General features: G+C 40.6%; 1 protein-coding gene across 1 annotated transcript in view; it reads left to right on the top strand.

Annotated features, from left to right (window-relative positions):
• The window catches only part of stpg1 (sperm-tail PG-rich repeat containing 1), a 49,249-nt gene that overhangs the window by 1,384 nt on the left and 25,873 nt on the right, over nt 1-21,992 (top strand). Inside the window, exon 3 of the mRNA XM_043717678.2 lies at nt 4,808-4,926. Coding sequence (XP_043573613.2) covers nt 4,808-4,926 — 119 coding nt within the window. The remainder of the gene's footprint in view (nt 1-4,807; nt 4,927-21,992) is intronic.

Raw genomic sequence — 21,992 nt, forward strand, 5'->3', positions numbered from 1 at the left:
GTTCGTTTTTATTAGGTTAAGCCACTTCAAATACTTCCTCATTTTACAAAATCTTTAATGCCCTAACTTCCAAAGACCATAACAAAATGCTTATTTAAAATCTTTAAGAAAAGTAAAAAATTAACGTGTAAAATAAATCTAAATGTCAACAAATCAAAAATTGAAGAACGCCCAAATATCCTCACTCGTGCTTCTTTCTACTTTAAATCTCTGACTAGGCAATACCTTTTGATCACGTAACTTTTTAAATAAACATTGATAGTGTTTTGGATGATGGTTCTTGGTTATTCTTCTGATTTCTCAATTAACTTATAAGTTAACATGCATCTTCTTTCTTGTGTCGTAGAGTGGTACAGCACAGAAACGGACCCTTTGGTCCAACTCATCCATGTCGATGAGATAGCCGATATCAATCTAGTCCCATTTGCCAGCATTTGGCCCATATCCCTCTGAACTCTTCCTATCTAAACCCTGTGGTTTATTCCCAATATGTATTTTCCACTATCCACATGGGGAAATCTTGTAGGACATTAGGTAGCAACTCAGCCAGAAGCCCTGGTTTTGAGTTCCACTTCAGAATTTGATGGCCAAGGAAGATACATTCACAGTTTTGATCAGAGTGGTGCTGGAAAAGCACAGCAGGTCAGACAGCATCCGAGGAGCAGGATTCCTGATGAAGGGCTTTTGCCCGAAACGTCGATTTTCCTGCTCTTTGGATGCTGCCTGACCTGCTATGCTTTTCCAGCACCACTCTGATCTAAACTCTGGTTTCCAGCATCTGCAGTCCTCACTTTCGCCTCAGGTGCATTCACAACCTAACAGATTGAGTGTCAATCTGCAAATTGTTTCAGCACAAGTGGGCGGTACAGTGGCACAGTGGTTAGCACTGCTGCCTCACAGTGCCAGAGACCTGGGTTCAATTCCCGTCTCAGGCAACTGTCTGTGTGGAGTTTGCACATTCTCCCCATGTCTGCGTGGGTTTCCTCCAGGTGCTCCGGTTTCCTCCCACAGTCTAAAAATGTGCAGGTTAGATGAATTGACAATGCTAAATTGCCTGTAGTGTTAGGTGAAGGGGTAAATGTAGGGGAATGGGTCAGGTGGGTTGCGCTTCGTCGGGTCAGTGTGGACCTGTTGGGCCGAAGGGCCTGTTTCCACACTGTAAGTAAGTAATCTAAAAGCTAAAGGCAGGCAATCACAGCATGGGGAGATTCTGGTCATCTATGTAATGGAAAGAACCCTCTACCCTCACTATCTATAACTCCAGACAATAATGCACAGGTAAAAGTGTGTTTTGCTATATCAACTCCACTTTCTTGAATGAACTGCCACCTTCACCATTGTGCCATATACATATGTTATTATTGGTTAGCTCAGTTGGTTAGATGGCTGATTTATAACGCCAACAATGTGGATTCAATTCTTGCACACCACGAAGGTCCTGCTTTCTCAACATCACCTTTGCCCTGAAGTGTAGTGATCCTCAAATTAAACTCACTATCAATCGTTTTGCTCTAATGAGAGAGCAGCCCCATGGTTTTCTGAAACTATTGATTTCATTTCACCATATGTGATACTACCTTAACATTACTGACAGTACACCATCACAAATAGATTTCCATTCTGTTACTAAAATTTTATGTACACATTTTAAGAACAAAATATACACCACAAAAATATAAAGCAATGATCGCGACAATGAAACAGGTTAAAAAATAATTTCTACTCTCATTTACTTAGTTATGTATGATTAGATTCCCTACAGTGTGGAAACAGGCACTTCGACCCAACAAGTCCACACTGACTCTCCGAAGAGTAACCCCCCCCCCGTCTGACTAATGCACCTAGCACTATGGGCAATTTAGCATGGCTAATTCACCTGACCTGCACATCTTTGGATTGTGGGAGGAAACCGGAGCACCTGGAGGAAATCCACGCAGACACAGGGAGAATGTGCAAACTCCACACAGACAGTTGCCCAAGGCTGGAATCGAACCTGGGACCCTGGTGCTGTGAGGCAGCAGTGCTAACCACTAAACCGCTATAGTTGTTGTAAAACTAAGTCACACTTCCCAAGGGGGTTGAAGCCAGCACCAAATAAAATGTAAAGGATTCTAGGACCAAAGAGGTAGACTTCTAAAGTAGGAAAATAAGTTCTAGAAGAATGTTCTAGAGCATATGTTTTCAGTGCTGAATGATTTTTAATGGCGGACCAGAAACAGTAGGCAGTGAGCAGTGGTCACATCTGAGGAAAAAGAGTGTTAAGTATTCATTCTCTAAAGTTTTCCCACTGAACTTCCCATCTCCACCCCTCACACCTGTTGAACGGAAAAGGTTGAAGTGAGAGCAGTGAACAATTTGAATATGAGGATAAGGATCTTGAACTTATCTGAGACACAGAGACGCACAGGAATTTGATGTGGGTAAAGTGAGGGGTGTGTGGGACTTTGTGTGGAAGATTTACAAAGCAGTGTTCCAAACTGGCTGGAGTTTGTAGGTGGAGATGCAGAGAGTAGAGCACCTGATAATCAATCCTCAAGATAATGAAATTATTTCTCAACAACTGAAGGGCTGGTGCCAGGACTTCACAATGAATATTACCTTGAGGGATTTCTGACAAATGAAGCTTCTCTACATAGCAATCAAAGTTAATGTTGTACAATGGGTGGAGGTGTTCTCATTCTTATGTATGTAATTAAATGACTGATCTGATCGGTGGACCTGCACATAGCCATAAGGTAGAAGTCAGAAACCAAGATCCACCAAAACAATCACTTCAAACTTGTTACATGATTTATCAAGCTTCATCATACTCAAAAAATGCACATCCTAAGTGATTGCTTAATCAACAGACAACCTTAAAACATTCTTGGTATTATGGTCTGTGCAGAAGACTGAAGGAAATCTTCCTTTAGAAAATCTGATATTCATAAAAAATTCATGCTTCATAAAAAGTCCATGCGAGTAAATAAAAGGGAATCCCATTTGTACTCACTTCTTCACTTTGCTAGAAATTCAACTAAATCGAGATTGTATTATGCATTCAGAAGTAAATACTTTGCATACCATTAGTGCTCATCTATGCTATTGTGTGTTGCAATATAGGCATACACCATTGCACAGTGCAATGCAGCAGGGCAATTAATTAACCAACTCAGAACCCTGAGGCATCCTCCAAGGTAGTGATAATGAAAACTCTGTTATGGTGAGAATTGTTGTAGATTTGATAAAACGACTATATTGGATTATGTCTGTAGCATTGTTTTACCTTCTCTCACTCTTTGCAAGGGGATCGATGCATGGATTTAATAAAACAAAGAACTGCAAATGTTGCAGATCTGAAACACAAACAAATTAATGGTGAAACACAGCAGGTCTCGCAGTAACCAAGGGGAGAAAGCAGAGGTAATGTTCCAAGTCTGGTGACACTTCTGGACCTGAAATGTTAACTCTGCTTTCTCCCCACAGATGCTGCAGACCTGCTGAGTTTCACCCATAATTTCTGTCCTTGTTTCAAATGAATGGATTTATCTAGTAATCAAAACAGGCCAGGAGCGCAATATCAAGATAGAGGGCAAGGAGATCATAGTCTCCTGAACGCTGCATGGTTCCTTGGCAACTAATGCTTGAGTAACCTCACTATTTTCCGATCAAAATTAGATTTCCCTCTTTGTATTCTGGTGGGTCAGGGATTTTGCCCACCTCAAATTTCTGGCTGAAGATCATTTCACCTCGTAAGCTGCTATTGAGACAAAGCCAGTGAATGCAACCAGGAAAGTTTGAGTGGAACAGCAGCAAGGATGACGCTGTTGTAATCAGAGACAGGGTATGAGGCCTTAAAGGGGAGCAGAGTCAAAACATATAGCACTGGAAAAGCACAACAGGTCAGGCAGCATCTGAGGAGCAGGCGAATCGATGTTCTGGACATAAGCCCTTCACCTTAATGGGGAAAAGGTCCAACTTTAAACAAGTGAGACTTTTGGGGCAGAAACCGAGTGAGAGGATATTTACACTAGCCTTCTCCATCCTTTTAAATAACTTTAGGTTCCCCAGGCTCACAAGGGAGTGCATGCAAGCATCAATAACTAGTGCATTAGGATGGCCATTGACTGAGTGCATGACCTCTGTCCTCACCATTACGTCCCACTAACAAGTAACCAGAGGCAGTCCAAGGGCACAAAGACAGAGAAAAATCAATATTGGCAACAGTATTGAGTCCCACTGCTCCATTCTCCTGCAGGCTTTACAGAAATCCTATGGGATTAGACAGGCACATCCAACCTCTAATTATATAAAGTTATTGAATGATCATTCAATCAAAATAAAATTGTAAATCACTTGTTAAGACACATCAGTTGCTCAACCAGTCTGAAGAAATCAATCAACCCAGATTTAAATTAAGACTTAGTTTTACATTTTAAGATCAATTTGACATGAAAGTGTGAATAAATCTGATAGCACTGGATTCAAATTGTTTGACGTGTTTTGATGAGGATTGCATTAATTCATCAGATGTGCCAGCAGAATTTTCATTTTTAGGCATGTATTTGGCATTTGACTTGCAATTTATAGTTGATGATATGCAATTAGACCAGGATAATTGTGAAAGCAGCACAGAGCACTTGCTATAACCATTCCACATCTCCATCAATAAACAAATAATCCAGAAGTGAGGTGCCTATCCCATGATCACCCAAGACGTTGATAATAAATCTTTATTTCTTGTTATGTTTTGCTAACTGGTGCATGGACTAGCTTTTCTAACCTCTATATCTAATACTATTACTGTTCTGTTGCTGTTGCACTGCAGGGTTGAGCGCATCAATTTCCCCTGCTACAATACCAAGCAAGTATCAAACTGTGAGGTTTGAAATTCCTGAGAGGAAGGGGTTTGGTTCACAAACAAGAAGGTTTGATGATGATTTCCAGGTAATATTTCTTCATTGTCCACTAAATGGTGATAACTATAAGCACTTTTTTTTCAGTTATTAATTAGAAAATGTATACTGTCCATGTAAACGCCCTATGCAAAAATGGTAAATTTCCTTGCAAGATGAAGGCCTGAAAAATGGAACATTGCTTTACATGGCTTAAACATGAGACACTTTTAGTTCAGGTTGAGTAATTCAGAGTAATGGCCCCCAAATTTCTTTAGCTGCTTTACTACACTCCCTCTGAGAGACAGACAGAGGCCACTGTACAAGGACATGGATCCAGTTGCAGAGTTTATCTGGCATGCAGGGAACCAAAATTCTGACCTCCTCTTGCAAGCCAACTGCTTGTCGAGGTTTACTCCAGTACACTATCCCATGCCCCCAACTCATTCAGATTCCAGCATAGCACTGGAGGTCTGTGTGCTAGGTGAGATGAGAAGAATGACTTTGAGCTAGCTATGTGGGTTCCAATGGAGGGTGCGCGTCAATCCAGGCATGGGAAGCAGGCTGGACTTCAAAGTCTTTTTTTAAATCAGGGTGCTGTAAAGGAGCCAAAAGAACGTTTGATTGAAGTGGACATAAGGTCCGAGCAATCTCCCAATCATGGTATCTGATTTCTTTCAGTTTAATTGGGGATATCTGCATTGACATGGATGGCACAGTGCCTTTCGTAAATTAATGCACTGGTAGACACGGGTAGATCATTGACCAGTAAGATTATGACCTGCAAATTTACGGAAACTAGTTCTTAGTGCAAATGCTGTGATTTAGCATTTACTGTGGTTTAAAGTCATCAATTTCTTTTTCAAAGAGAAAAAATTGAGTTATTCTGGGTGTCCTGGAGAATATTTATCGCACAAGCAGCATCACAAAAACTAGTCATTTTTGATATAACAAAGAACTGCAGCTGCTGGAAATCTGAAACGCAAAGAGAAATTCTTTCATCATCCTTTGTCATCCAACCTAAATCAAATCATCTACTCCTGCTGTGAATTCAGAATCAGCATCAACCATAGAATTGAACACATTTCAATATTTCAGTGGGACTATGGGGAACATTTTACATGGAACACCATTCACCTCCAAGTTCCCCTTCAAGTCACACATCCTCCTGATGTGGGCATGCCTTTACCACATGGACTGGAATGGATCAGGAAGGCAGCTCTCCATCGTCCCCTCAAGGCAATTGGTGATGAGCAGTGGAGTCTAGTCCTTAATTGCACGTCCAACAAATAAAACAATAAAAAGGTCCAGCAGACAGAGCAATCTTCATTACAAACCACTGTGCTATATGAGGCTCAGCATTGTTGTTCACCATGCGAATAAGTTTATTGCCACCATCCTCTTTTAGAGTAAGGATCTATAGGGCCTACTTGATCTGATATGGTGGAGGAAAACCACTTGCTAGTCTAAAGAGAAAAGGTTGTTTATTCCTTAAACACAATGGAGTATGTTAGCAACTATGTCCAGGTTACACTGATATGATAGGCATTGTTACAGTGACTGTGAGGGAGACCTGGATGGTAAGTCTCCTTTGAATTCCTAAGCTGTTCTTTTACAAGTCCTTATGACCCATGTTGGGTAGTGCTTAAGGCATTCCTCAGTATTAACCCTTTTAGACTGTTAACCCTCAATCAAAACAAAGGACTTTTAGCTCTCCGCTTTCCACTAATACAATAATGCTTGCACTTTCCATTGGCTGTGAAACACTTTGGCATCTCCTAAGGTCAAGAAAGGTACAATAGAAAAACGCGTTTTATTTTTGTTTTCTAACCTTGCTTCCAGAAAAGAAACAAACGGGCAGAATCATAATACCATAAAATATCAGTGTAGAATTAAGCCATTTGACCCATCAAGTCTGCTCCATCATGGCTGATATGCTTCCCAAACCCATTCTTCTGCCTTCTTTGTGCAGCACTTGATCTCCTTGTCAATCAAGTAACTATCTATCTGTGTCTTAAATACACCCACTAACCTGGCCTCCACAGCCCTCTGCTGCAATGAATTTCACTGATTAACCATCCTCTGGCTGAAGAAATTCTTCCTTTGCATCTCACAGAATTGGAGCTGGAATCCTGTTCTTAGGAAGGCAATGGTCTAGTGGTATTATTGCTGGACTATTAATGCAGAGACCCAGCTAATTTCTGGGACCCAGGTTCAAATTCACCATGTAAGATGATGAAATTTAAATTCGATAAGTATCTCGAATTAAGACTCTAATAATGACCTTGAATCCATTGTTGATTATAGGAAAAAACCCATCTGGTTCACTAATATCCTTCAGGGGAGGAAATTGCCATCCTTACCTGGTCTAGCCTACGTGTGATTCCAGACCCGCAGCAATGTGGTTGACTCTTAACTGCCCTCTGGGCAATAGGGATGGACAATGAATGCTAGTCTTCTCAGTGATGCCATCATCCTGTGAATGAATAAAAAAACAAAATTCTCCTCATCTCAGTTCTAAAGGGTTGTCCCTTCACTCTGAGGCTGTGCCCTTGGGTCCCAATCTCTCCTACTAGCAGAAACGTCTTCTCCACATCTACTCTATCCAGGCCTTTCTTTATTGTGTTAGTTTCAATAAACTCCCTCCTTATCCTTCTAAATTCCATCAAGTACAGACCAGAGTTCTCAACCATTCCTCATGACGAGCCTTTCGTCCTCTTGATCATTCTTGTGAACCCCTTCTGGGCCCCATCCAATGCTAGCACATCCTTTCTTACATACGAGGCCCAGAACTGCTAGCAATTTTCCAAATGTAGTTTGACCTGACTGCAGACTCTTTGGCACTTATAACATTTTCTGAAAAAAGGACCATTCCTGGGTTCCTACTCCACTTGGGTCAGGGAGGCTTTGCAGGAGGTAATCATTTAACAGGCTGCCTCCATGGTTGTTGTCGATTTGAGGGTCTCGAGTGTAACAGGAACCTGGGAGTGCCAATGGGAGATCTCACCGGAAAGTCCAGCCAGCAGCTCCACTTCAAGAGGTGACTGCTGCTGACGTAGAGGGAGATCTAGGAACAATTTCAAAATAGAGACACACACAAAGTTCCAAAGACAGTTTTAAAAATAACAGGGCCCAAAACTGTGAGCACCCTCAAGGTGGACATGTTGCATCTGCCCAATAATTCCTGTGCCTGTTCTTTAGGTATTACAGCTTGCTGCCAGCAAATAATACAATATCCCTGCATGATCTTCACAGATTTCAGACATAGAAGCTTTCTATTTAAACACTTGATTGTCATTGTGTATTTTTGTCTTACAATTTTCTTATTTTTAACAGCCTGAAAACCTTGCCAGACAAACTCTGTTGAACTCTCTATTTTAGGAATGTTGTGAGAAAACAAGATTGAGATGGGAGCTTGTCTATGATATAGTAGAATGGTAATGAGGGGCTGAATAGTCTTTTCTTCCTCCCATTTCCAATGATCTCAGTTTTTAACTATTTTTTAAAAGCTCAGTTTTTATTAAAATGGTGTGAAAATTTCGGTAAATGTATAACTTTTTTCCAAATCAGCTGGTTAAACCAAAGTCAGCATCTGTCTCTGGATGAGATTTCAGGATTCTCTCGAAATGGTGTAATTTTTTTTAACATGAGTGAACAGCCAGTTAAGTGGGCCTACAATAATTTAAGTCAAACCTTCTCCTTGTGGCCTAAATGTCTTCACAATCATCATTATTGAGCTTGTTGCTTCTTGCCCTTGTTTGTGGTGCCTGGTGGTGAAGTGGTTGTTGATATGCAGATGGGTGGAATAACTAAAAGATTATTCTGCCATCGGGGTGTGGAGGAGGAGGTGGAGGGAAATGAGCAGTTACCAAGAGGGACGGAAGGTGTGGGTTGGAATTTATGGCTGGAAGAGATTACTGGGTGAGGCTGGGGAAACCATTCAAAATAAAGATGGAGGATTGAGAAGTTAATTTGGTGATACTGAACATGAGGGATTAAAAGGAAAACCGAGCTTGATGTGGAATGGGACTTGGCTGCAAAATTCTAGATCAGTTGAAGTTTGTAAAAGCGAAAAGCTGAAAAGGAAAACATTTCAGAAGTTGCATTTTGAAGTGTAAGGGTAAGTTTTAGCACCGGTGGCAGAGAGCTAAACAGTGAGTGGACAAGCATTTGAGGCCTCAGGTCAAGGTGAAATGAGCATCCAATGCAAACACCGTTGGACTAAACCTATCCAAGCATCAGAGTATTGATAGAGGCCGACAGATACTCTGAAGATTTCAGAACTGGATGACCTCAACTTTGCCGTCATTTGACCTTTATAAATTTATAACTCATCCAGAACTTAATACCACATATACAAACGGTTCCCAGCTCTGTAAATGAGCTCTGTTTCGGAGTCCGATTGCAAGTCGATTTGTATACAAGTTGGAACACAACACAGGACAATATATAAGAACCATACATAAGTACTCAAAATTTTTGTATGTCAGATCTTTAAAATTATACCCCTGTTTAAGATCACATTCCTAAGGCTAAGTGTTTGGAAGTCAGACATTAGTAATTTGGGGTCCCCTGTAATGAGTGTATTTCTGTTTATAATACTGCTGCCAGAGTTACTAAGGTGGTAGAGAGGTGGAATTGAATGTGAGTAGTGTTCATGTATACCTCATTCCTGAAGAAGGGCTTATGCCCGAAACGTCGATTCTCCTGTTCCCTGGATGCTGCCTGACCTGCTGCGCTTTTCCAGCAACACATTTCCGGCTCTGATCTCCAGCATCTGCAGACCTCACTTTCTCCTCAAAGTGTTCATGTATAAGCCAACTACGTGTAAATGGTGTTATTGATGGTAGCAGTACATGGGTAACAACAAACAGGGGACCAAGATTGGAATCCAGGGCACACCAAAGATGACCTTGAGACAAGGGGAAGAGAAAGGATTTGAAAATGTCCAAATTAAGTGTTAACAGCAGAAGAATATTAGTCACAATGTGCAAATAGTCTTGACAGTTACAAAATGTATTTTTACTTGCTGCTGAATAAATGCCTTGTTCAAAATTTTGAAATTTAATGAGTCTTATTGTCACAATAAGTCTTATTGTCCCACAATAGTATTGTCACAGCTTTTTCTTAAAGCTGTTCCTTTTCTTAAGGAACACTGTGTCCTTGGTTTTTCTCAGAGGGATCGTAAACAGCTCCCAGTTTGGTACAGAGATTAAAGAGTATTGAGAGGCTTTTTTATTTATGTGTAAACAGATGAAACTTCAGGCCAAAGTGGTCATGTTTTAGAAGTGACCTGTATAATGCAAGAGGCGTGGTCTGCTCTCTAGCTGAGCAGTTCAGACCAGAACTAGTGAGGAGTTCAACAATGAGCTGTATGAACAGACTGCAAACCCTCTCTCTTTTTCTGCCCTTCTAACTTCAACCTGTAAGCATTTGTTCCATTTTTACTTTTTTTTTAAAGAGGGTTTGTTTATTGAGACTGTTGTGTATATTCAGAACAGCATAATTAAGTCTAATTTGGGTAGACTGAGTTCTGTAAGGGTAATTTATTCTGTTCTTTGTGTTTCGTTGTGTAATTTTGTGAATAAATTTTTGTCTGTTTTAAAACCTGGTAGTCAACCCAGCTAACTTACTCTGGGTAATTTTCACTGTGCACTTATCAAAACAAATTGCAATGTTATGGTCTGGTCTGCTTGCTTAATAATGATTTGAGTGGTCTGGCCTAGTCCATAACAGACTGGGGCTCTTTGCAGGATTTTAAACAGCAAGTGGTAGGTGCTAGTGTCTTTATTTCAGGTGTTGGTTTGGTTGGGTAGACAAAGCTTGGGATAATAATGGCTCTTTCTGTCACCAAGGGTTTTCTGGAAATGGATTGGGTGACTTTGGAAGTTTTGCAAAAGGTGAATAAGACCAAACTGCAGGAATTAGCAGACCAGTTAGGATTAGACCTGCCCGCTTCTGTGTGGAAAAGAAATAATTACAGCAGTAGCTCAGCATTTAAACTTGCTGGAGAAACTATCAGAATGTATAGAGATGGCAAGAATTCAATTGCAAATGAAACCGCTTGAGTTAGAGGCGAGTGATAAGCAAAGGGCAGCAGAAATGAGACAGTTTGAGTTACGATTAAAAGCAGAAGAGAGAGAAGAAGAGAGAGCAGCAGAACAGAGAGAAACAGAGAGCACATTTGAACTTCAGAACTTGACCGTTAAATAGGAAAGTCAGCTTAAAATGCTGGAGATAAAGGCTGAAGGTAACCTTAGCGAGGAAGTAGTGCAAACTCGTGGAAGAGCAGAGACTTAGTATGGCAAGGTTAGCAGCTGAAGTGGCTGATGATTATGAACTGGTCCATAAAACTCAGTTTGGCTTCCAGAATCTATTTCAGTCCATGAGGTATAGAAATTGGGGCAAAGAGAAATCCTCATGTGAAAAGGGAAAGGTAGAGCTCAGTGAAGATCGTAGGGATAACTTAGCACAGGTGAAAAAGAAACCCTTGATGGGGACAAAGAAGTTAAAATGCTGCAGTGTTTTCATTGTAATAAAGTGAGCCACATGAAAACAGTGTTGGTGGGCGTGGAGAAAGCCAGATGTAGGAAAACCGGGCAACCCTGGAAGTTTTGTTGGACTAATAACAAAATGCACAAGGGAAGTTAGACAACTGCCTCAGAGTGTACACGATGATCAGAGGTTGATTAAGAAGGAAGTGTCAGATCTGCTTAAAAATATACATGCAAGAGTAAAGTTTATTCACATAGGCCAGAAGGAGTAGGTAAAGAGGTTACAATATTAAAGGACACAGGATCCTCTCAGTCTGTAATGCTGAAGGATGAAGAGTTATGCACTCCTGAGGGTCTATTCCAGAGAAAGTACTGGTAACAGGAATTCATGGTGAGACAAAAAGTGCTTAATTATGTAAAGTGAGGCTGGAGAGTCCAGAGAAGAGTGGAGAATTTGTGGTAGGAGTACTGGACAAATTGTCAGCTCCAGGAATATCATTTGTCCTTGAAAATGATATAGCTGATTCACCGGGACGCATGCTGCCTACTCTAGTTGAAAAACCACTGGAGACACGGGAAACTGAAGAAATGAAGAATGTTTATCCAGGAATTTTCCCAGATTGTGTGATCACAAAATCACAGAGGCACAAGGTGAAGCAGGAGAGATCAAAAGGCACAGGTCAGGAAGCTGAAGTAGCTTTATGTGAGACTTTTTTGATCAGATAAGTAGGACAGAGCAGGAACAAATAGGTTAACATGTAAGTATCTTTAGCTCTGCCAAGCTGATCGAGTTACAGCAGAAAGGTGAGAATTTAAAACAGTTAAATAAAAGGCATTTACAGAGAAGAAGAGTGAATGCATTCTTGTGTGTTATTACTTGACAAATGATGTCTTCATGAAGAAATGGAGACCATCACACAGTCAAGCAGGTGAGAAATGGGCAGAGATTCATCAAATTGTTTTGCCAGGAGGATATGGAAAGGAGGTACTGCAGGTGGTGCATGAACTACCACTTGGAGGTCATTTAGGGGTGAGGAAAACACAAGCTAAAATACGAAGACATTTTTACTGGCCTGGACTACACAAAGATGTAGTTGAATTTTGTCAGACGTGTCATACATGTCAGCTAATCGGAAAGCCACAGGCAGTAATGAAACCTGCTCCTTTAATACCTATTTCAGCATTTGAGGAACATTCCACAAGAGTCTTGATTTGATTGCGTAGGTCCCCTACCTCAAACAAAAAGTGGGAATATGTATTTATTAACAATAGTGGATGTGTCAACTAGATTTCCAGAGGCAATTCCATTACGCAACATCAAAGCCAAAAGGGTTGTAGGAAAATTATTTAATTTTTTTACTCGATGTGGACTACCAATAGAGATCCAGTCAGATCAAGGATCAAACTTCACATCCAAACTATTCAAGGAGGTGATGGATAACTTGGGAATAAAGCAATTCAAATCTACTGCGTACCATCCAGAATCACAGGGAGTGTAAGCGAGATGGCATCAAACACTAAAGACCATGTTGAGGGCTTATACCCAGATGATTGGGATAAGGGAATTCTGTTTGTACTTTTTGCGATCAGAAATGCACCGAATGACTCGACCAAATTCAGTCCATTTGAATTAATCTTTGGGCACGATGTAAGGGGACCATTAAAATTGATGACGGAGAAATTACTAAGTCAGAATTTAGAGACCACCCATTTGGACAATGTGTAAAATTTTAGAGAATGATTAAATAGAGCTGGTGAGTTGGCTAGACAGCATTTAAAAGTATCACAGCATTCAATGAAACAGGAAGCGGATAAGAAATCACAAATTCGCAGTTTTGGAATTGCGGATAAGGTATTGGTGTTACTTCCAGTAACAGGTGAGCCTTTAAAAGCAAGGTTTAGTGGACCGTATCAACTCGAGAGGAAATTGAGTGAGGTGAACTACTTGATAAGGACTCCAGACAGGAAGAAATCCCACAGTGTGTCATGTGAATATGCTCAAAAGGTATTTTGATAGGGAAGGAAAGCAAGAGGAGAAGGTGATAATGATTACAGCACAGAAGGAAGAACCAAGCTCAGAGGATTCTGAATTGGACATTCCTCAAATCAAATTGGACAATGAGGAAGTTGTCAACAATTGGGATAAATTATTGATTTACCTTCCAGAGGAAAATTGAAATGACTTGAAAGAATTATTACAATCATGTGGGGAGATATCGGGAAATAAGCTGGGAAGTACTAACCTTATTGTGCATGACGTAGAGATAGGAGATGCTATTCCGATTAAGAATAACCCTCTAACGTTGACACAAGTTCAGATAAGTTAGAGCACATGCTCCAAGATGGCATAATTGAAGTGAGTTACAGTGATTGGAGCTGACCCATAGTCATGGTGCCAAAGCCAAATGGTACCCAACAATTAAGTGTGGACTATCGCAAAGGCAACGCCGTTACAAAGACTGATGCATATCCAATTCCACAGTTGGACGACTGTGTCAAAAAAGTGAGATAAGCAACTCGTATTTCTAAGTTGGTCTTGCTCAGAAGCTACTGGCAAGTACCTCTGTCAGAGAGAGCAAAGGCAATTTCGGCTTTCCTAACGCCAAATGGACTATATCAGTTCAAAGTCATGCCATTCGGTATGAAAAATGCTCCAGCCACATTTCAGAGACTGACTAATAAGGTCATTGCTGGATTACCCAACTGTGTGGTGTATATTGATGACCTGGTGATTTTTAATCAATTATTGAAGGAACATTTACAGCATTTATTGGACTTGGTCGATTGACTTCGGAAGGCTGGTTTGGTGGTGAAACTGAGCTAAAAGTGATTTTGCTAAAGCCCAAATCACCTTCCTCGACCATGTTATTGGGCATAGACAAATGGCCCCACGGGATGCGAAAATGAAAGTAATTGGGGAATTTTCCACACCGTCAATGATAAAAGCAGTACTATGGTTCCTGGGATTGAGTGGATTTTATCAAAAGTTTGTGCCAAACGTTAGCAGTGTGGCTACACCCCTCACTGAATTGTTAAAAAAGAGCAAGAAGTTTCAGTGGACAGCAGACTGTCAAAAAGCATTTGACAGCCTAAACTCTGTTAACCACTGCCCTAGTATTAGCCATACCGATTACACCAAGCCTTTCAAGGTGGCTATCAATTCCAGTGATGTGGGTGTCGGAGCGGTGCTCCTGCAGGAGGATGACGAAGGAATAAAAAGACCCATTGGATATTTTTCCAGGAAGTTAAACATTCATCAGCAGAAATAATCAACGGTGGAGAAAGAGACTTTAAGCTTGGTGTTTGCCTTACAACATTTCAGTGTTTATATTCCCAGCAATGTATCTGAGACAATCGTATACACTGATCACAGCCCACTGACATTTGTGGGAAAATTTGAGTGCAAAAATGCCAGGCTGTTTAGATGGGGCTTGTTGTTGCAGCTATTCAATTTGACAATTGTGCAGGTGGCAGGTTGCAAAAACATGATTGCCGACGTGGTATCGAGACTTGAATGAGATACAGAGGCGTTCGGTGGCTGGTGTGCCACAGCTTGAATTTGCATGTGGTTGTGCATATTTGCATGTTTATAGTTAGTATAATGTATAGACTACTAAACAGCTTGTTTTTAAAGGGTCTTAAAAACAAAACCATCTTTTGATATCAATGGTTTTGTTTTTAAGGAGGAAGGTGTCACAAAGCTGCTCACATTTTTCTAAAAGCTGTTCCTTTTCTCTGTTTTTTTTCAGAGAGGTCGTAAACATCTCCCTGTTCTGATTAGACTGGTTTAGTACAGAGATTAAAGAGTATTGACAGTCCTTTTTGTTTATATGTAAATAGATGAAACTTCAGGCCAGAGTGGTCATGTTTTAGAAGTGACCTGAATAATGAAAGGGAAGTGGTCAGCTCTCTAGATGAGCAGATCAGACCAGAACTAGTGAGAATTTAACAGTGAGCTATGTGTGGACAGCCTGCAAAAACTCTCTCGCCTTCGGCCCTTCTAACTTCAACCCATTTTTACTGGGTTTCTTTAAGGGGGTTTGCTTATTGGGACTGTTGTGTATATTTGGAACAGCATAATTAAGTCCAGTTTGGATAGAATGAGTTCTGTAGGGGTTCTTTATTCTGTTCTTTGTGTTTCATTGTGTAATTTTGTGAATAAATTTTTGTCTGTTTTAAAACCTGGTAGCCAACCCAGCTAACTTACTCTGGGTAATTTTCACTATACTCTGACCGAAACAAATTACAAAGTTATGGTCTGGGCTGCGTGTTTAAGAATGTTTTGAGTGGTCTGGCCTAGTCCATAACACTGCGATAAACCACTGGATGGCAAAACCAACCACAGGTGGAACGAAGGAAGGGAACATATTTTTCTGATATAGTTTGTGATCCTGTGAGCTATCCAGACTGGGAGCAGGCAGTGTTTGCAAGTGAAAGAGAAAACTCTGCTCCTAAATATGCTAAGCTTTTGCTGAAAATGTTGTGTATTCCTCTATTCAGTTTGCCAGTTTTCCATTTGCTGTCCTTCCTTCCTTTTAGCTCACACGTCCTGTCTGCTGTCTCTCCCTCCCACTGAGATTTCCTACTAGCCTCACTCTACCCTCCTCTGTTTGGTTCTACCAGTTTCCACTGCTCTGTTAGGTACCATGGGTGTGATGTCCTCAACTTTGTAGTCCAAACAGGCAGAAAACTAGCCACCAGGATACATGAACATCAACTCCCCAGAAAACGACATGATTCTCTCTCACTAGTATCCTTAAATACAGATGAAGAAGGACACCACTTCGACTGGGACAACACATCCATTCTAGGACAAGCCAAACGGAGACATGCACGCAAATACCTAGAAGCATAGCATTCCAACCGGATGTCTATCAACAAACACATTGACTTGGACCTGATTTACCACCCCCTGAGAAAAAGAACAGGAAATGACATCTCCATAGAAACCACAGGAAATGACATAATCAACCCAAAGAAACCCAAACATATAAATGGAAAGCAGAAATCATCAGTGCTTCATCCAGAGGCTCACTGAAGATGTTACCTTGTATGGTGTTGAAATGTCTGAAAATAAGCCTTCCAGCTCAGCGAGCAAACCTACATCCACGGCACTATGTTTGCAAATTAGCACCAAACTGGCAGCCTTTATTATTTAAATAGTGTTTATGTATCAGTCGTCCATGGTGTTACTGAGGGTGGCGGTATGTGGATAAGAAAAGCAGGGAACCAAGTTTGGAATGTAGGGCACACCAAAGATGACCCTGTGACCTGAAGAGAGAAATTATTTAAAAATGGTGTAACTGATGTTATATTGACCGCTAAAGTTGCTGTCAGATTTTGTTAAATAAGCCATTTCAGAGTCAGTAAAGATCACTGAGAATCCAGAGTCACATGTAGGCCAGGCAAGGCAATGATTATAGATTTTCTTTCCTGAACGACATGAGTGTAAGAGATGGGTTTTTATGACAATTTGTGAGAATTTTGTGGTCACCATAATAGACGTTGCCTTTCAGTATCAATTTTGTTAAATAGATTTAAATTCCACCACTTGTTGGGATGGGATTTGAACCCATTTCTTCAGAAATTACTAATGTAGTGACATCCACCCTCATCCCTGAAATATTGCTATGGGATCTTTTAAGTCTACCTGATTGGGAAGATAGAAGATGGTAACTCCAACATTGCACTCCTTCCCCCCATTCTGCACTGTTAATGCCAGCCTTGATTTTTTGTACTCATATCCTGCATTGGGACTTGAACCTGGAGCCTTGTGATATGCAAGTGAGTGTGTTACTGATAGAGGTACATTATTCTGTACAATTGTGGCAACCATGGCTACAGTGGATATCCCTGGTTCCATTGAATCCAATATTTCAGTTTGTCTAATCCTGCAAATAATATTACCAAAACTTATTGACTCAAAATGATTATTTTCAGGGCAGCACACATTTGTTTATATAATTCAATTGTTGTATACCATAAGACCAGAAGACATGGGAGCAGAAATTAAGTGATTCAGCCCATCGAATCTGCTCCATCTTTCAACCATGGCTGATAAGTTTCTCAAACTGATTCTCCCACTTTCTCCCCATAAACCTTGATCCTCAACAACCTATTTATCTCAGTCTTAAAATTAAAATTACTCAGTTACCAGGCTTCTGTGGCAATGAATTTCATAGATTCACCACTCTCTGGCTGAAGAAATTTCTCCTTATCTCCATTCTAAAAGGTCTTCCCTTTACTCTAAGGCTGTGCCATCGAGTCCTAGTATCTCCTACCAATGGAAACATCTTCCCAAAATCTACTCTGTCCAGGCCATTCACTGTTCAGTTGTCCAAGATTAAACTTAAAAGCTTCCCATATGTAATGAGACATGCAGCAGACAATGGACATCTGGCCACTATTTGTATAACTTGTTTTTCCCCTGGAACATATTGATAGCTTGTCACCAAATGCATTAACTTGGGCAGTGCCAATAAATATTAAGCAGTTCTGACCAGTAGACTCTCACATTCATATCACCAAGCATGTACAAGTTGATAGCTTACTTGGCCACATTATTAACACAATTTCTATGACTGTCGGGTCTTATAGTGGGTATTAAACTGAAATTTCAGGGTCAGAAGCAGAGGCACTACCAGCTGTGTCACAAGACCGCCTTCCCTTGTCCACAACTGCTGGAATATGAATATGGAATGCTTTTCTATTCATTGAAGCCGTGAAATTATGATCAAGGGCAAAGTTGACCAAATCAAAGCCATGAGATTATGGTTAAGGGCAAAGTTGACCAAATCAATCTACTTTCAAATTGTTATTGGTAAACGTTCTCTGACTTCTTGTGTTAATGTATACTTTCAGAGGTCATTACATTCTCTACTAAACAATGCTGCTATCATGTATTGAATATATTCGTACACAGAGAACTGGCTAAATTAGCAAATGTCTTCATGGTGACATGAAGGGATAGTGGAATGAAAATGCAATTCAGTGGTGAGGTAATATTTGCAAAGCTGTTCTATGCTGTAATTTGTCTAGAAGCTGTAGGAGACAGCACCTCTATGACAGCCACACTTATGAAACATAAATGACTAAGCTTTCTTCAGAAATACCCAAGTAGGTGTGCCTAGACATTACATACAGCTCCTTGATCATGTATGGGTGGATACCAAATGCCTGAGGTTGTGATTGTACATGCCTTTGTTCCATCCACATGAATTCCCAATCCTCCTCCAAATCAATGATGTCCACAGGAGTATTCAAAGAAATATCCAGACTGGGCAGTTTGGTTACTGCTAGTAATTAACTCACATTCTGACTTTCCAACATTCTTCAACCACCTATAAGTTACAACCGCGGTGGCACAGTGGTTAGCACTGCTGCCTCACAGCGCCAGAGACCCGGGTTCAATTCCCGACTCAGGTGACTGACTGTGTGGAGTTTGCACGTTCTCCCCGTGTCTGCGTGGGTTTCCTCCGGGTGCTCCGGTTTCCTCCCACAGTCCAAAGATGTGCAGGTGAGGTGAATTGGCCATGCTAAATTGCCATAGTGTTAGGTAAAAGGGGTAAATGTAGGGGAATGGGAGGGTTGCACTTCGGCGGGTCGGTGTGGACTTGTTGGGCCGAAGGGCCTGTTTCCACACTGCAAGTAATCTAATCTAATCTAATCTAATGTAATAGAATATTTGCCACTTGTCTGCTTTGCTTCTCCAACAACATGCTTGGCATAGGGCAGGAAATAGAATAAGCCTGGGGAGGCTATAAACCAATTAACTTGATCAGCTGCACAAAGTTAACATAATTGTTACTCAAAGTGTAATAGAAAAATGTAGAAACCAAAAAATAAAGCAAATACCAAAAAGGAAGGTTTTGTGTAATCAACATTATTGAATTATTTGCATAACTAACCAAAAGGAGAGATTAAGGTAGTGTAGTTGATGATATGTATTTGGATTTTTAAAAGGCCTTTCATAACTTGCTACATTAGTGGACTAAGGACTAAGATACGAACAAATGGAGTTGGGTGACAACTAATGGAATGGATAGCAAGTTCACTGCAAAAGAGAAAACACAGAATAAGATAGTTCCTCAGACAGGGAAAATGTTAGAAAATGGAGAAATGCAATGTTGATGCTGGGACCATGATTGTTCAATATTAATTGAAATGTTTTGGACCTGAGAATTGAAATTCCAAATTTTGCATATGACTGTACTTAATCTAGAGGGGAATTTCAATGAATTCTTTGAAGAGATTAAGAAACTTGCAGAATGGATGTGTCCTTGATAAATTAACTTCAAAATAAACATGTGCACGCTAGGAACGGTAAGGTGACCATGTACTCCCTTGTAGCTAAAGTGACTAACTGTGGGAGGGAAACTGAGGGATCTGAGAGCACTGATGTAGCAATCACTAAAGGTAGTGGTGGAGGATGCATAAAAAGGGTAGAGTTAGAGGACTAAAGGATATCAGGAGGAATATAAGACAGTGGGAGGTTAGATACCTAGGATGGAATATATTAAAACTACTTAAGAGTTGCAACTGTTGACAGATTCAAACTCCATACTTGGTGGCATTATGCCAGTCTGGGACATCTTTTGAGAAGTGACCCATTCAAGGCCAGCTCTGGGCCCACCACCCAATTAAGAACAGTAAGTTTCTTCCAATGAGAAGGCCTGCAGCCTTGGAAGGACACAAGTCACTGCTGGAAGTGGGCAATGCTGCTGCAGGAGGGAGCAGGGGCCTCCAGTACAACTCATCCAGGCACATGCCAGATGGCATGAGATGTTGTATTTCCAGTCAGCCCATCAATGGGCAGCTAAATTTGTTAATTGGCTACCTGCTACTGTTTGATGGTTAGCTTCTGCCAGTGATGACCCACCTCTGGGAAAATCGCTCAGAATTGAGAATGCGATGGCCTACTGCCCTAGCATTAATATTTCATACCTGCCTCTTCCTGGCTTCATATCCACCCCCTTAGGATTGGGAAGTATCCACTAATAGCGATGGAAAGGCCATGAAGAAATTGTAATGCAAAGATTAAAAAAAAGTTGTGACAGGAAACATAGATTAGTGAAGATGATAATGCTAGCCAGCACAATTCATTTTGGGCCAGGATTTAGGTAGCTTCCTTTTGAACTAATTTGAATTTGTAGAGGTTCAGAGTCAATAAGGGGAACATTCAAAGAATGGAGTTGAGACACTCCTGGGCAATTTTTCACATTGTCGGACAGATACCAATATTGTCACTGCACTGGATTAGCTTTGTTAATGGAGTAATTAGTTATTCAGTAGAGATCCTCAGCACTACGACCCAGATGTTTTCAGAACCTTTGCTGTATTCCATGCTCTCAACTATTTTTTGACATGTGTGCATTAAAATAAATCAGTTAATGTAAAATACTTGCTTTTAATCAGTCCTCTATTTGTTACTTTTCATTTTTGTTGCAGATTACTTTTAGTTTTCAGCTGCTGCTTTTGTCATTGTGATTTACAACTTTGAAAAATTGCTGCACTGTCTTATTGTTTAATCAACCTGGTGGGACATGTTGCAAACCAGCTTTGGGGCAAGTGGGATTTGAACACAGATTTTCTAGCCCAGACACAGGTCCACTACCACTGTACCATAAGTCCCTTGCATCATCTCATAGATGCTATCTAAGAAATTATTTTTATTTTTTGATAAAGTCCTGTCGGAAGTTAACTAATCAAATGAAGGCATATTTCATTTCACCTGATTGTTCATCAGCTGTAAATATCAACATTTTTAGTAAAGAGCAATTCTCTTTATTCATTTCTATGTTTGAGAGCATTGCACACCTTTTATATTCTGCCATGGGATGTGGGTGTCCCTGGGAAGGCCAAGTTTTGTTTCTGATCTCTGATTACCCTTGAACTGAGTGGTCCGCTAGGCTTTTTCATAAGGCAATTAAAAGTCAATCATATTGCTATGGGTCTGCAATCATACGTAGGCCAGTCTAGGTAAGGATGGCAGATTTCCCTCCCTAAAGTGAACAAAGTGATCTTTTTGTACAACAATCGATGGTACTTTCATGGCACCTTTACTGAGATTAGCTTTACATGCCAGATTTATTGACTGAATGTAAATATCACCAACTGCAATGTCGGGACTGAACTTGTGTCTTGTCCAGGCTTTATATTTGAAAGCACAAACTGAGAAAAAAATGAAGTTCTGACGTCTTACAGAGAATGAACTTTTTTTTAACAGCTCAGAGATTAAAGGTGGAACTGTATGGTGTTCCCTTATTGGTTATATGATGAAATGTAACTTGTAGAGAAACAGGATGTTTTGCTTTTGTGACATCAGGTGCCTTTCATTTGAAAAGGAAACTGTATACCAACAGACTTTTTTAAAGTGGCAGTTTGTCACAGAATGTGAGAAGGCAGTTGCATGAAGACCTTCAGAAAACCTGCAAGCAAACACAAGTCTCTCTCTCTCTCACACACACCACACAGTCCTCACTCTGACTCTCACTCTCCCTGTGACCCCCCATAAGTAGAGGAAAACCTCCACCCAGTTATACTCTCTTCCAAATTCAGGCAGAAGATACAAAAGCTTAAACACACGTACCAATAAGTTCACAAACAGCTTCTTCCCCACTGTTAT

Source organism: Chiloscyllium plagiosum, unplaced genomic scaffold (assembly GCF_037043375.1).
Source record: "Chiloscyllium plagiosum isolate Xiang-an unplaced genomic scaffold, Cpla_swu_hap1 HiC_scaffold_30, whole genome shotgun sequence".
NCBI lineage: Eukaryota > Metazoa > Chordata > Chondrichthyes > Orectolobiformes > Hemiscylliidae > Chiloscyllium > Chiloscyllium plagiosum.